The following is a 12021-nucleotide window of genomic DNA, read 5'->3' as shown; positions in this document are numbered from 1 at the left end:
CCTTGCTCTACCCTGACCAGCCACGATACACCAAATGAGTACTCACATGGGCCACCCTTCTCCTGTGGACACCGTGAACAGTGTCAGCAGAGCCCAGAGCACGTTGTCATAGTGAAAGTCATATTTCTTCCACTGCCGTGGTTGAGCTTCCACTTCCTCCTTCTCATAATCCAAATACTGACCCCTAGGAATGGGAAAACAGAGGAGGTTAGAGATTAAACACAAAGGACCCAAATAAACCCATGTGTCTACAGTTAACTTGTGTCTGAAAAACGGTTGCCCATTCAATGGAGAAAGAACAGTCTCTTCAATGATGGTGCTAGAAAAACTGGATTTCCACATGCAAGAGAATGAAGCTGGATCCCTACCTGACTCCATATACAGAAATTAACTCAAAGTCAAACAAAGACCTAAATGTAAGAGCTAAAACTATAAAACTCTTAGAAGAAAACACAGGGGCCTCAGATTTGGGGATGGATTCTTAGATATGACACCAAAATCATGAGGAAAAAAGTGGACACATTGGACTTCATCAAAATTTAAAGGTTTTGTGCTTCAAAGGACATCATCGATACACAGAATGGGATTTGAAGACCATCTATCTGATAAGGGACTTGCGTCTAGAATATATAAGAACTACCATATCAATTATAAAAAAGACAACTCAATTTAAAAATTGGTAAAAAATACGAATAGATATTTCTTTGAAGAAGACATACAAATGGCCAATAAGCACACAAAAAGATGCTCAACATCACAGGTCATCAGGGAAACGCAAATCAAAACTGCAATGAGCCACCACTTTATACCCACTAGGTATTTAAATTTTTAAAAAGGAAAATAATAAGTGTTGACAAGGATGTGGAGAAATCAGAACTCTCATACATTGCTGGTGGGAATATAAAATGGTTCAGCCTCGTTGAAAAACAGTCTGGCAGTTCCAGAAACTGTTAAACAGAATTACCATATGACCCATCAATTCTGTTTCTAGGTACAGACTCAAAAGAAATGAAAAGATCTGTCCACACAAAACTTTATTCATGTGTTCAGTGCAGCATTAATCATAATAGCCAAAAGGTAGAAACAACCCAAATGATCATCAACAGATGAATGAATATAACAAATGTGGCATCTCTACAGAATGGAATAATATTCAACCACAAAAGGGAATAGAGTACTGACATGTGCTACAACATGGATGAATCCTGAAAAAAATATGCTAAGTGAAGGAGGTTAGACACAAAAGAACATATATCATATGACTTAATTTATATGAAATGTCCAGAATGGGGAAATCTATAGAGACGGAAAATAGATTAGTTGTTGCTTGGGGCTGGGGCTGGGGAAGTAGGGGTGATAGCTAAAGGGGATGGTTTTTTTGTGGGGTTTTTTTAAACTGATGAAAATGTTCTAAAACTGACTGTGGTGATGGTTGCACAACTCTGTGAATATACTAAAAATCACTGAATTGTACACTTTCAATGGGTGAATTGTATGGTATATAAATAATATCTCTATAAAGCTGTTTTTGTGAAAAACAAAGGACCCCATTGCAATGGGGAAAGATGGTCTTTTCAAATAAATGGTGCTAGGTCAACTGGATATCTATCTACAGGAAATTTATCTTTAGCCATACTTCACACAACCAACAAAAACCAACTCCAGATAGAGCACAGTCTATATGTGAAGACAAAACGAAAACTTTTTGTGGAAAACAAAAGGGGACATCTACCTGACCTTGGGATGGATTTCTTAAACAGGATACAAAAAGTAAAAACATAAAAAAAGGCAAGTGTACTATGTTACAATCATGACTTTGTTCTTTAAAAGACATCACTAAAAGAGTAGATCTGGCAAAGGACTCCTATCCAGGACCTTAAAGATTTCCTACAAATCAACCAGAAAGAGACAGAGAACCCACACAGGAAAATTGGCAAAGGCTGGCACAGACATTTCCAAGGAAGCAACATCCAAGTGGTCAGTCCATCTGGGAAAAGGTGCTCAGCCTCACTGGTCATCACACAGGTGCAAATGAAACCACAGAGAAATGTCAGAATCCCTGAACCAGAAAGGCTAAAAAGCAAAAGACAGAAGATGCCAACTATAGCAGGATGTGGAGTACTGGAGCTCTCATCCATGCTGGTGGGAGTGTGATTTTACACAAGAATCTGGCAGCACCTACAAAAGCTGAACATAAGCACAGTCCACAACCCAGCAATTCCACTCCTAGACTGCCACTCCTGGAACTGTGCACATGTGCCCCCAACAGACATGTACTGGATAGTCACAGCAGCACTGCTCAGGAGAGCCTCGAACTAGAAACAACCCACATGCCCATCAGTCACAGAGTGGATACGCAAGTGGTGCCATTTCCATACAGGAGAATATTACAGAGACAACCGGGCCATCGCCCATGGGTGGGGAAGGAGCTGCCCGTGCTGCCTTACTTAGCGTCCACGCTGGCACCACCTCCATTCCCCTGGTTCCTCCCTGAGGGCGCCTCTCCTATCTGCTCTGATATGGGCCTGGGCCCAGAAAGGCCTGAGGCCTACAATGATGGTCAAAGTGGCCACTGGGCAGTGCCTCTGTCCTCAGGGCCCAGCTCAGACCTCCAGGATTTACAGAGACCTCCAGCATTGCCCCAGGGCTCCCATGAGCTCCCTGGATGTCAGCAGGCAGGAAGAGCATGTCCATCAGACATGGTTGCTCCCTGACTCTACTGAGGAGGACGTGCTGGGTTGGTGCAGCCCTGGGGACAAAGGCACACTCCCCTGCTCTGGGGTACGTCCCAAGCAGGCTCCTCCCAGAGCCCTCACAGGGCATTCCCACTGCTGGCTTTGCAGCTGTTCTCTGCATCACGGAGCTGCACCCCTGCTCCCAGCCCTGCCTTGGTTTACCTGCAGTCCCTCTCCAGCTCCTTGGACTCGTCAGTGCAGTAGAAAAACTTCCCTTTGAAGAGCTGCACCGCGATGACAGCAAATATGAACATGAAGAGCATGTAGACAATCAGGATGTTGAGGACGTTCTTCAGAGAGTTCACCACACAGTCAAACACAGCCTGGTGGGGAGGGGGGATGGAGCCGTGAGGGGAAGGGCAGGGCACCCAGGCTCAGAACCTCCAGGGCCCCCTGGGCATTGGAGGACCTTGCAAGGTCCTGAGGCCCATAACCGTAGAAAGGCTCTGCTGCAGGTTGCCTTGGCAGAGAAAGCTGCCTGATGCTCTCTTTCTCTCAGGAGGGGCCATCTTGGACTTCATGGAGTGGGCAGGAGGTGCTACAAGAGGCAGCGCGGGGCAGATGGGCTGGATGATGAGGAGAACCTGGTGCTGCAGGTCTGGGTTAGGCCACGTAAGCAAGGGTGACCTGGAGCCAGGCTGACCCATGTCAGGAGGGGCCGACAACAGAGAGAAAGGAGTGGAGCTGGGTATGTGGCCAAACCCCAGCTCCTGCACCTGGGCCCTGCCAGCAGATCACACTTTGCCCATCAGTGGGAACCAACACAGGGCAGAAAAGCAGTGATGCTGTGGTCAGCTCCAGGGAGTTTTGGCACGCTGGGTGGCCCAGAGGTGACTCTGTCACCTGTTACCACCACTGCCTGGGCTTTCTCTCAGGTTCTTTTCCCTCTGGAAGCTCAGCTTTCCCTGCACTGCCAGTAGTGCTGACCCTAGCCCTAGCCCCTCTTTCCCAGAGCTGAGGAGAAGCCCTGTCGTGCTCTGGCTGTGCAAACCGGCAGATCCCCAACCATCTCCCGAGACACTGCCAGGCACACTCCCAACACCAGCAGCTGCCTCAGCAAATGCAGACACTGCCCACCTGCACAGTGCCCATGGCAACCTTTACCTGACAGACCAGGTCTAAGACCCTACTTGGCGCAGAGGGCCTCCGGCCGCCTGCAGGTCACCTCTCAGCCTGTCCCTTCACACACAGGCTCTAGGCAAAGCGCCTCCTATAATCCCCACATTGCTTAACGTCTCCAAGGCTTGCACTTCCAAGCTGCTCATAATACTTTACTGCACACGGTTTTGGAGGATTAAATGAGTTTACAGACATAAAGCATTTCACACAGTATCTAGCACAAGCTCAATAATTATCAAATTTTAGCACAGTTCTAAGTGTTTGAGTTCACATTCTTTCCCTTATCCAGAACCTCAGCCATACACAGCACTTAGTGCCCAGCCCAACAACCACTTCTCGGGAGCCCCTGCCCTCCCTGCATCTCCCCCACGATCCTCTGCCTCTCAGCAGCCCCTCCTCGCTGTACTGCAGCTGTGGGTGAAAAGATGCTGTCCCACCTGGTGCTGTTGGGTCAAGGAAGAGGAGCCTGACAGGACACCACTGGAAACAAGCTCTTCTTGGGGGAGGGCCATAGAGCTGAGAGAGTCCCTCCCACCCACACAATGCACAATCTGAGAAAAATTAATCTGGGGCTTCCTCTCAGCTCTGCTCATCTCCACTCCAGATGGGAAGCTGCAGCAGGATGGGCCAGTTACTTATAAACATGTACACACACATGCACAGCACACTGCACATACATACATGTGCACAGAGCATACACATGCATAAGCACACACGCACACATACACACCTACATGTGCACACATGAACAGCAAACATACATGTACACACATGCCCATATTCGCACGTGCATGCACACTCACACACACATGCACACACAGCCCTGCACACTCCTCAAGTTCCATCTCAAGGCTCTCACCTTGAGCTTAGGCAGCCGTTTAATGGTCTTGAGGGGCCGTAGGACGCGCAGGACTCTCAGGGACTTGATGGTGTTGATGTCTTTCCCTTTGGATCCTCTAGAAGGGAGAAGCCACACATGCAGACAGGCAGGACGCACACTGTGCCCAGCTCCCATGAAGCTCCTGCAGTCTGGGTCACACTCCCTGTGCATTTCGTCTTGGGCCCCAGGGCAGAGGGTCTAGGAGCAGGGAAGCCTTGGCCCTGCAGGAGCCACAGGCCAGTGCGTGTTCTCCTCCAGGCAGCCTGGCCAAGGTGTCGGCCGAGTGGACAAGGGCCAGGGCCGGGTCAGCAGCACCTGGTGTCCAGGGAGAGCTGAGCTTCCAGGGGGGAAGAACCCATTCTCCCAGCACTCCCCTAACAGCCACCCCCCAACCAGCTTCACTGCTGTGCTGAGACCAGCAGTGGGAATAAAGAGGTGAGGAGAGGCCTGCCCCAGGATCGTAGGCCTAGCCTGGGGCCAGCACGTGGAAGCCCACAGCAATGTGCCACCATGTCCACTGGTGCCAGAGCCTTCTGGAAGGGCCAGTTTCCCCTGCTTTTCACTCCTGGTAAAGGGAGGTCAGGGGACATGTCTGGAGCTCTCTGCTGGATCATGTCCTCTCTCAATTGTCCTAACACTCCTCCAGATGATGTAAAACTGACAGGGAAGGAGAGGCGGAAAAGGATGGGAGGCCTGGAGGGAGGGAGGGAGGGAGTGTAAGAAAGAGACAAAGTTAGAGGAATACAGAGGCAATGCAAGAGACAGGGGTGGACAAAGAAAGACAGACCAAGGGAGAGAGGAAGAACTAGAGAGGGGGAAAGAGCCCAGAGAGACCAAGAGAAGCAGATGGAGATATCAAGGCATCAAGAAAGAAGCAGACAAGAAAGCCCAAACACGGGGAGGGTGGGTAAGACAGGAAGAAAGGTAAAGAAAACTCTAGGCACCAGAAACAAGCTAGAAGTCCAGGACATTGAACCCAGATCAGGTCCCCTCACAGAGGAAGCCAGAGCACACCCAAGTGGCTCCCTCAGGCTGCCAGGGGCTCAAGAATTGTCAGACTCTGGGGCTGGCCCTTCCACCAACCAGAAGTCAGAGCAGGAATGTGAGGGGAGGGTCTCCTGAGAGGCCTTCAAGGTTTCCCGTTTCCCTCAGAAGCAAGGCCACAGTCCACCTGCAGGGGCAGAGGCTGAGGGCTCAGGACTGGGGTCTCTCTCCCATTCTGCTCAGAGGCCACTTCCCCCAGGCTCCCCAGGAGCCTGCACTGGGGAGGGGACTGGCCCCATGGCCTTCCTTGGACTGCAGCCAAGCTCTGGAGTACAAGCTGCAAGGCCCAGGAGGGCTCTGTGGGGAAAGGAGAGCTCAGGCCCAGTCCCTTATTCTCTCCCAAGACTCAGCCAGGGCCCACACTCCAGGATCACACCAGACTCCCCCTGAAACACCAAGCTTCCAGGCGGGAACACCCAGCCTCCCGACCGTCATTGGCTGTTCCATCACTGCAGTGTGCTCACCCGCACCCCCAAACCAGCTTCCTCCGCTGCCCCCTGAGACTAGCACCAGGAGAAGAGTAGACAGGGAGGCCTGCGGAGGAGGCAGACCTGGAGGGGCAGGCAGCCCCCCAGGCACCTGTGTCCTGAATGTCTCAAGGCTGTACTTCTCTCCTGCCAGCCCAGAGCCTTTCTCCTGCTGAGGCCGCCTGGCTGGATGTGACCACTCCCCTCCCTCTCACTCCCAGGGTCCCTGACTGACGCTGGCAAAGTTGTCACCTCCTTCATATAGAAAGAGGGTTGGTTATGTCCCCCAAAGGAGATGGAGTGCAGGAGGAAGTCGTGGAGAAGAAAGAGGAAAGACAGCCAAGATTCTGGAGAAGGGACATGGGGGAAAATGCCTCAGGATGTCCAACATCCCGGCAGCCCTGGTCACACAGCAGCTCCCACCTGGAGCCCTCACTGCCTTCCAGGACCATATTCCAAGCCTCCAGCACTCCCTCAGGACTCCCTGCTCACCAGGTACCTCCTTACTAAGGGCTGGCCAGCCCCAATCCTAGCCCTACCGGGTCCCCACAGGCAAGGCAGGAACACGCCACCCAGGGACATGGTTCCTGGAAGCATGCAGCCCGGAGGAGTTGGAGGAGGAGGAGGAAGCGGAGGAGGAGGAAGAGGAGGAGGAAGAGAAGGAGGAGTGGAGGTGAGGCATGGTGATGAAACGGCCCACAAGGGGCCTGTCAGTGCACTATGATGTGGGCAGTGGGAGGGGACAGAGGGAAGGCATTACCCCATGAAGCTCCTATTGAGAGTCCAGCAACAGAGAGACAAAGAGAAGAGAGTCAGTGAGGAGGCCTCCCCAGGCACAGCTCAGCCTGTGCCTTCCCCATGGCTCCGAGAAGATGAAACCATCCCTCAGTATCTGCATCCACTGGGGGTCTTCCTTATCTCTGGGTCTCACCCCACCACTTCCCCCTGCATTTACCCCCCAGCTCTACCCAAGCCCCCCATACCTGCCTCACGCCCGCTGCCACGCAGGGTATGAGGGAGTCAATCCAGGCCCAGCCACAACAGGGCTGAATGCTGCTCACTAGGGAGCCAGAGAAGATGGCCTAACTTCCTGATGGGGGAAGACGCCCACCAGCACCCACCAGCTCTGGCTGACCAGGCAGTGCAGCTGAGGTCAGGGCAGGTCACGGTATTCTGAAGGACCCGAGAGCAGACACTAAACAAGCCAGACGCCTGCCCACCCAATGGTAGAACTATGGGCTGAGCCAGGGATCGATGGGCATGAGGTCCTCCCGACCACACAGCCCAGCCCCATGCAGACAGGGGTGGGCTACAGACAGCCCAGAGGGCCGATGGAGCCCTCCTCCCCTCACCCGACACCTCGTCACGGCTCTGGGAACTGTGGCCAGCCAGATCCACAGCAAACGTGGGTACTTACGAGAAGGCAAACGCCACCAGGGCCCCACTGACCACAATGAAGTCCAGAATATTCCACAGGTCTCGGAAGTAGGCCCCAGGGTGCAGCAGCAGACCCAAGTCGATCATCTTCAGGGGAGAAACACACTTTAGGGTGCAGAAGATTTCAGAAAAGCAAAACAGAGCCAGGCTTCAGAGTCATGGGGTTGGGGGTAAGGATGCTACTCCAGGTCACGCCCTGCCACAGGAGGGGATGCAGCCCAGGTCACGCCCTGTCAGGCGAGGGGACATGACCCAGGTCATGCCCTCTGAGGGCTTCAATGGACCTTTGGACCTCAATGCAATTGCCCCCACCTTGACCTACATGGTCAATAGATCCTGCCTGGGCCCCCAACTCCCCTGGAGCCTGAATGAGACCCTCCTCCATTGCTGGGCTGCAGGCACACACAGCCCCAGGGAGCTCAGACCCTCAGAGGGTCAGCTCCATGCAGCAGGAGGAAGAGCTGGTGGGATTGACAGGGACCTGACTCTGCCACTCCTGGAGCTATGATTTTGGGCAAGAATCTTAATGTCCCTAAGTCTCAGCTTCCTCATCTGTAAAACGGGATGACCAGGAGTTTGCAAGGGTAAATGAAGAACCAGAGTCACACACACAAGAAAAGCCGCCCCGAGTCACGCACATGGGCACACGTGAAGCTGCAGTGCAGTCAGAGATTGCACACACGTGCACATTCAACCACAGTGAGCGCACACCTGTGTAAATACAAGCACCAGCCACTTGTCAGACATCGACAAGGGAGCAACACCTGTCAATACCTACAGACAGAAAACAAAGGTCACAACGAAATGGCCAACTCTTAATCTACCACCAAACACTACCATTCTTCTAAACCAAAGTCTTCAGCACCCACTTGCCATGATCTTTGAGCTGGAGGCCACTGTCCACTCCCCAAGCTCTCTTTCTTCCCCGCCTGCTGTCAGGGCCCTCTTCTGCTGTCACGAGACAACCCTGAGGGCAGAGCTGAGCCCACACCCGCACCTTGGGGAGCGGTAGCCCTGAGGTGGAGGTGCCATGGAGACAGGCATAGGCGAGCACTCCCAGGGCTGATGTGACGCTGTGAGGAACCCTCAGCGAACGATGGCCTCTTGTCTCCACAAGACAAAACCTGTACTGCAGGTGTGTGTGCCCTCACATCACTGCACACATGAACACACGTTCTCTCACTGAGCACACACCCAGGGCACACCCACCACACGCCTTCGTAAGAGGTTACAAGCCCCACCCCATCTCAGCCATAAGGGAGGATGTGCAAAGCGCAGGGTCACCAGGGCAACCAAGTATCTCACCTTCATCACCATCTCAAAGGTGAAGACGCCTGTGAAAATGTAGTCCATGTACTTTAGAGCCTAGAAACAAAAGGAAGGTTATTCACGAAGGCTAGGCCAGAAGCTTGAACCAGGGCCATGTCAGAGGCTCCGGGTTTCTCCTCCAGGCCTCTTAGCAGATAACCCATCAGCTGGGGGACCCATGGGCAGCAGTCATTGGGAGGGAAGACTTGGCGAGTGCCCCTGTGGGAACAGTACCCTGTGGCAGCAGCCCTGGCTCTGATCCCAGGCACATCTCCACTCTTCCCGTCTCTAACATGGGGCTGGACCAGGTAGCATCCCCAGACCTTCATCCCCACACTCCCAGAGAGAGAAGGGGTGCCCAGTGAGCAGACAGGACCCTGGGACCACCACGCCCTCCACAGTCTGACAGCCCCACTCACATTGTTCCGGGGCGAGTCTGTCCTCACAGGATCCTCGGCGGCCAGGGCGATGCTGCTCAGGGCAATGACCACAAGAATGACCATCTCGAAGTACCGCATGGTCACGATGTAATGGCAGAAGCGGCGGAGCCTAGAGGGCAAAGTACGGATCACCAGGAGGCCACAGAGAGACCAGGCTGGGCCCCCTACAGAGCACGGGCTTGGCCTTTCCCTGCAGGAAGGTGTTTCTGCTAAGTGTCCATGGTCAGGAAGCAGTGGCCAGGTGACTCAGATTCTTGAGAGGGCGTCCCAGGAAGAGGGGTGGGGAGGCTGCCAAAGCCACGGCAGGGGCAGTGAACAGCAGCTGGCAGCCAAATTGGTCTGGTTCTGTTTGTCGGCCTGACATTCTTTTGGAGCACAGCCATGCCCACGCTTTTACCTACTGTGTGTGGACTGCCCTGCCTTTACAGGATTACAGGTTTGCTGCAGGTGGGATGGAGGGAGCTGTGCAAAGAAGAAGAGGCTGAATACCAACACTCCTGGGGAAAGCAGGCCCCCGGAGACTTCCCCAGCTGTGCTGGGTGTGGTGTCCTTTGCTGAGCCCCCAGAGCTGACTGTGCACACCTGTATTTCAGTCACCTGTCCACCTCGCTCACCAGTTGGCATTACTGACCACTGTTCTGCTCTGCTCAGGCATATTCTGGACACCGGGGCACAGTGGTGAACAGGACGCCAGTAACAGTGCAGACACAAACCCACAGGAGACTCTCAGACGCTGACAAATGCTACAACACTGTAGGAGACAGTGACCAAGAGGTCAGGGAAGGCCCCTCTGGGGAACAGTGAAGCTGACCCCAGTGACGAGAGGGGAGAGCCGTAATGAACACAGGGCAAGACTGCTCCTCCTGCCACTGCCAGGGAGGTGCACTCCCAGCGCTACCTCTGCAACCTGCCCCTCCCACCTCTGCCTCCACAGGCTCATCGCTGCCCCATTAGCCTCTCCAACCTCTTCCTCTCACCAGCACTTCCCTATTCCCAAGCACCTTCCATCCGAAAGGACTTTCCATCCCAGCACACCCACCCACTCCCCTCTCTCCTTTGAAGGGACCTATTATGCTCCTCGGCACCCTGACCACTGCTGTCTGGGTGAGGAGTCACTGGCTCCAGCCTCTGCACCCGCCAGAGTCGCCCTTCCTAGGGCTACTGGCAACCTGCTGGCTCTTCTCCCTCCTTATTGAAACATCTTTCCTTCCACCTCCACAAGGCTGCGTCTCAGGCCCTCGTCTGCCCCTGTCCCTCTTTCCCTCTAATCAACAGTCACCAGTCCATCTCATGGGTGCGTCTCCACCACTTAGCTCTACCCCTCGCTCAGATCCCCGAGTCCACCTGGCCCTGAGACCTCTGCCAGCTGCCCCAGGCTATGTAGGATCTCCATTCACCTCCCCTGGCTCGGACAGGGCCCCCGCTGTCAAGCAGAAACCCTAGGTGTCATCCTTGACCCCTCCCTCCCCTTCCACATCTAATTTATCATCAAATTCTGCAGGTTCTACCTCCAAAATTTCTCCCCAAGCATTTTACTTCCAAACCTCACCACCACTCTTCCTGAAAACTTTGACCATAACTGAGTGGTCTCCCCACCTCCAGTCTCCCACCGAAATATTCTGCTCAAGTGAAAACTGACTGTGCCACACTTACCCCAAGCTATGGCGACCTCTCCACGCTCCTCGGGGCTCCTCAGCCAATGCCAGGTTTCTCCACAGGACACATAACAGGCTTTTCTCTACCCAGTTCTATCTCCAGCAGTTCTGAGCCTGATATCTGCCACTTCTGGACCACTGTCAATTCTCTCCTCTCTACAAAGAATGTTTGTCCCTCCCTTTTCATCTTAATGCTTATTCAACCTTCAGGTTTCAACTGAGATCTCTCATTTCCTCCAGGAAAGCTCTGCTGATGTTCCCCACCTGCTCCCAGACACCAGCACTTCCCTACTCTACCTTTCCCACTCTGTATTTACGTGACAGGCTGTTCCCCTCCTCCAGCATACTGTGGGTGGTGAGAGGCAGGGGCCATGTCTGTCTCCATCGCCACTTTACTCCTAACCCCTAGCAGAGCAGAGCATGCTCCCCATGAATCTGAGTTGAATGAAAGAAGAGGGAGGGAAGAAGGGAGGATGGATAATGGAGGGCTGAGTGCAGAGACTGCTGGATGCCCAAATGAGAAGGGCTTGCTGGACAGAAGGGTAAAGGATGGAGCATGAGTCCACGGGACCCTGCTGCCCTCTGACCAACCTGGCCACACCGGCTGCTGGGTGGTTCTACCTTTGCTCTCCCTGTCACCACTGTCCAGGGTGCTCTCCCTGACTTTCCTCTCATCTTTGCTCCAATCTTGCCTCCCACGAAGGACCAACATGACCTTTCCTCTTTCATTCCAGCACCCCCAACAGTCCATGTTTCCATTGGCTGCTTTGCATTTCCTCTTAGCACTTAGCACCATGTGACACCTTATGTCCTTCACTTATTTGTCTTGTTTGCTGTCTGTCTCTCCCACTAGCACATAAGCTTAATAAGGACAGGGGTCCTTGTCTGTTCTGTTCATCACTGTGTATTCCCAGCACCTAGAGTGTTGTTGGGCTC

The 12021-nt window shown here is 53.3% G+C and overlaps 1 protein-coding gene across 1 annotated transcript in view; it reads right to left on the bottom strand.

The window, feature by feature from the left end:
• The window catches only part of CACNA1B (calcium voltage-gated channel subunit alpha1 B), a 195973-nt gene that overhangs the window by 53530 nt on the left and 130422 nt on the right, over window positions 1-12021 (bottom strand). Inside the window, exons 22-27 of the mRNA XM_046647936.1 lie at window positions 9410-9539; window positions 8988-9047; window positions 7663-7769; window positions 4714-4810; window positions 2898-3058; window positions 47-184 (exon numbers count right to left, since the gene is read on the bottom strand). Of these exons, the coding sequence (XP_046503892.1) occupies window positions 47-184; window positions 2898-3058; window positions 4714-4810; window positions 7663-7769; window positions 8988-9047; window positions 9410-9539 (693 nt within the window). The remainder of the gene's footprint in view (window positions 1-46; window positions 185-2897; window positions 3059-4713; window positions 4811-7662; window positions 7770-8987; window positions 9048-9409; window positions 9540-12021) is intronic.

Source organism: Equus quagga, chromosome 1, assembly GCF_021613505.1.
Source record: "Equus quagga isolate Etosha38 chromosome 1, UCLA_HA_Equagga_1.0, whole genome shotgun sequence".
NCBI classification, from domain to species: domain Eukaryota; kingdom Metazoa; phylum Chordata; class Mammalia; order Perissodactyla; family Equidae; genus Equus; species Equus quagga.
Note: the sequence above shows the minus strand (reverse complement) of the source record. Positions and strands in the feature narration are given on the sequence as shown.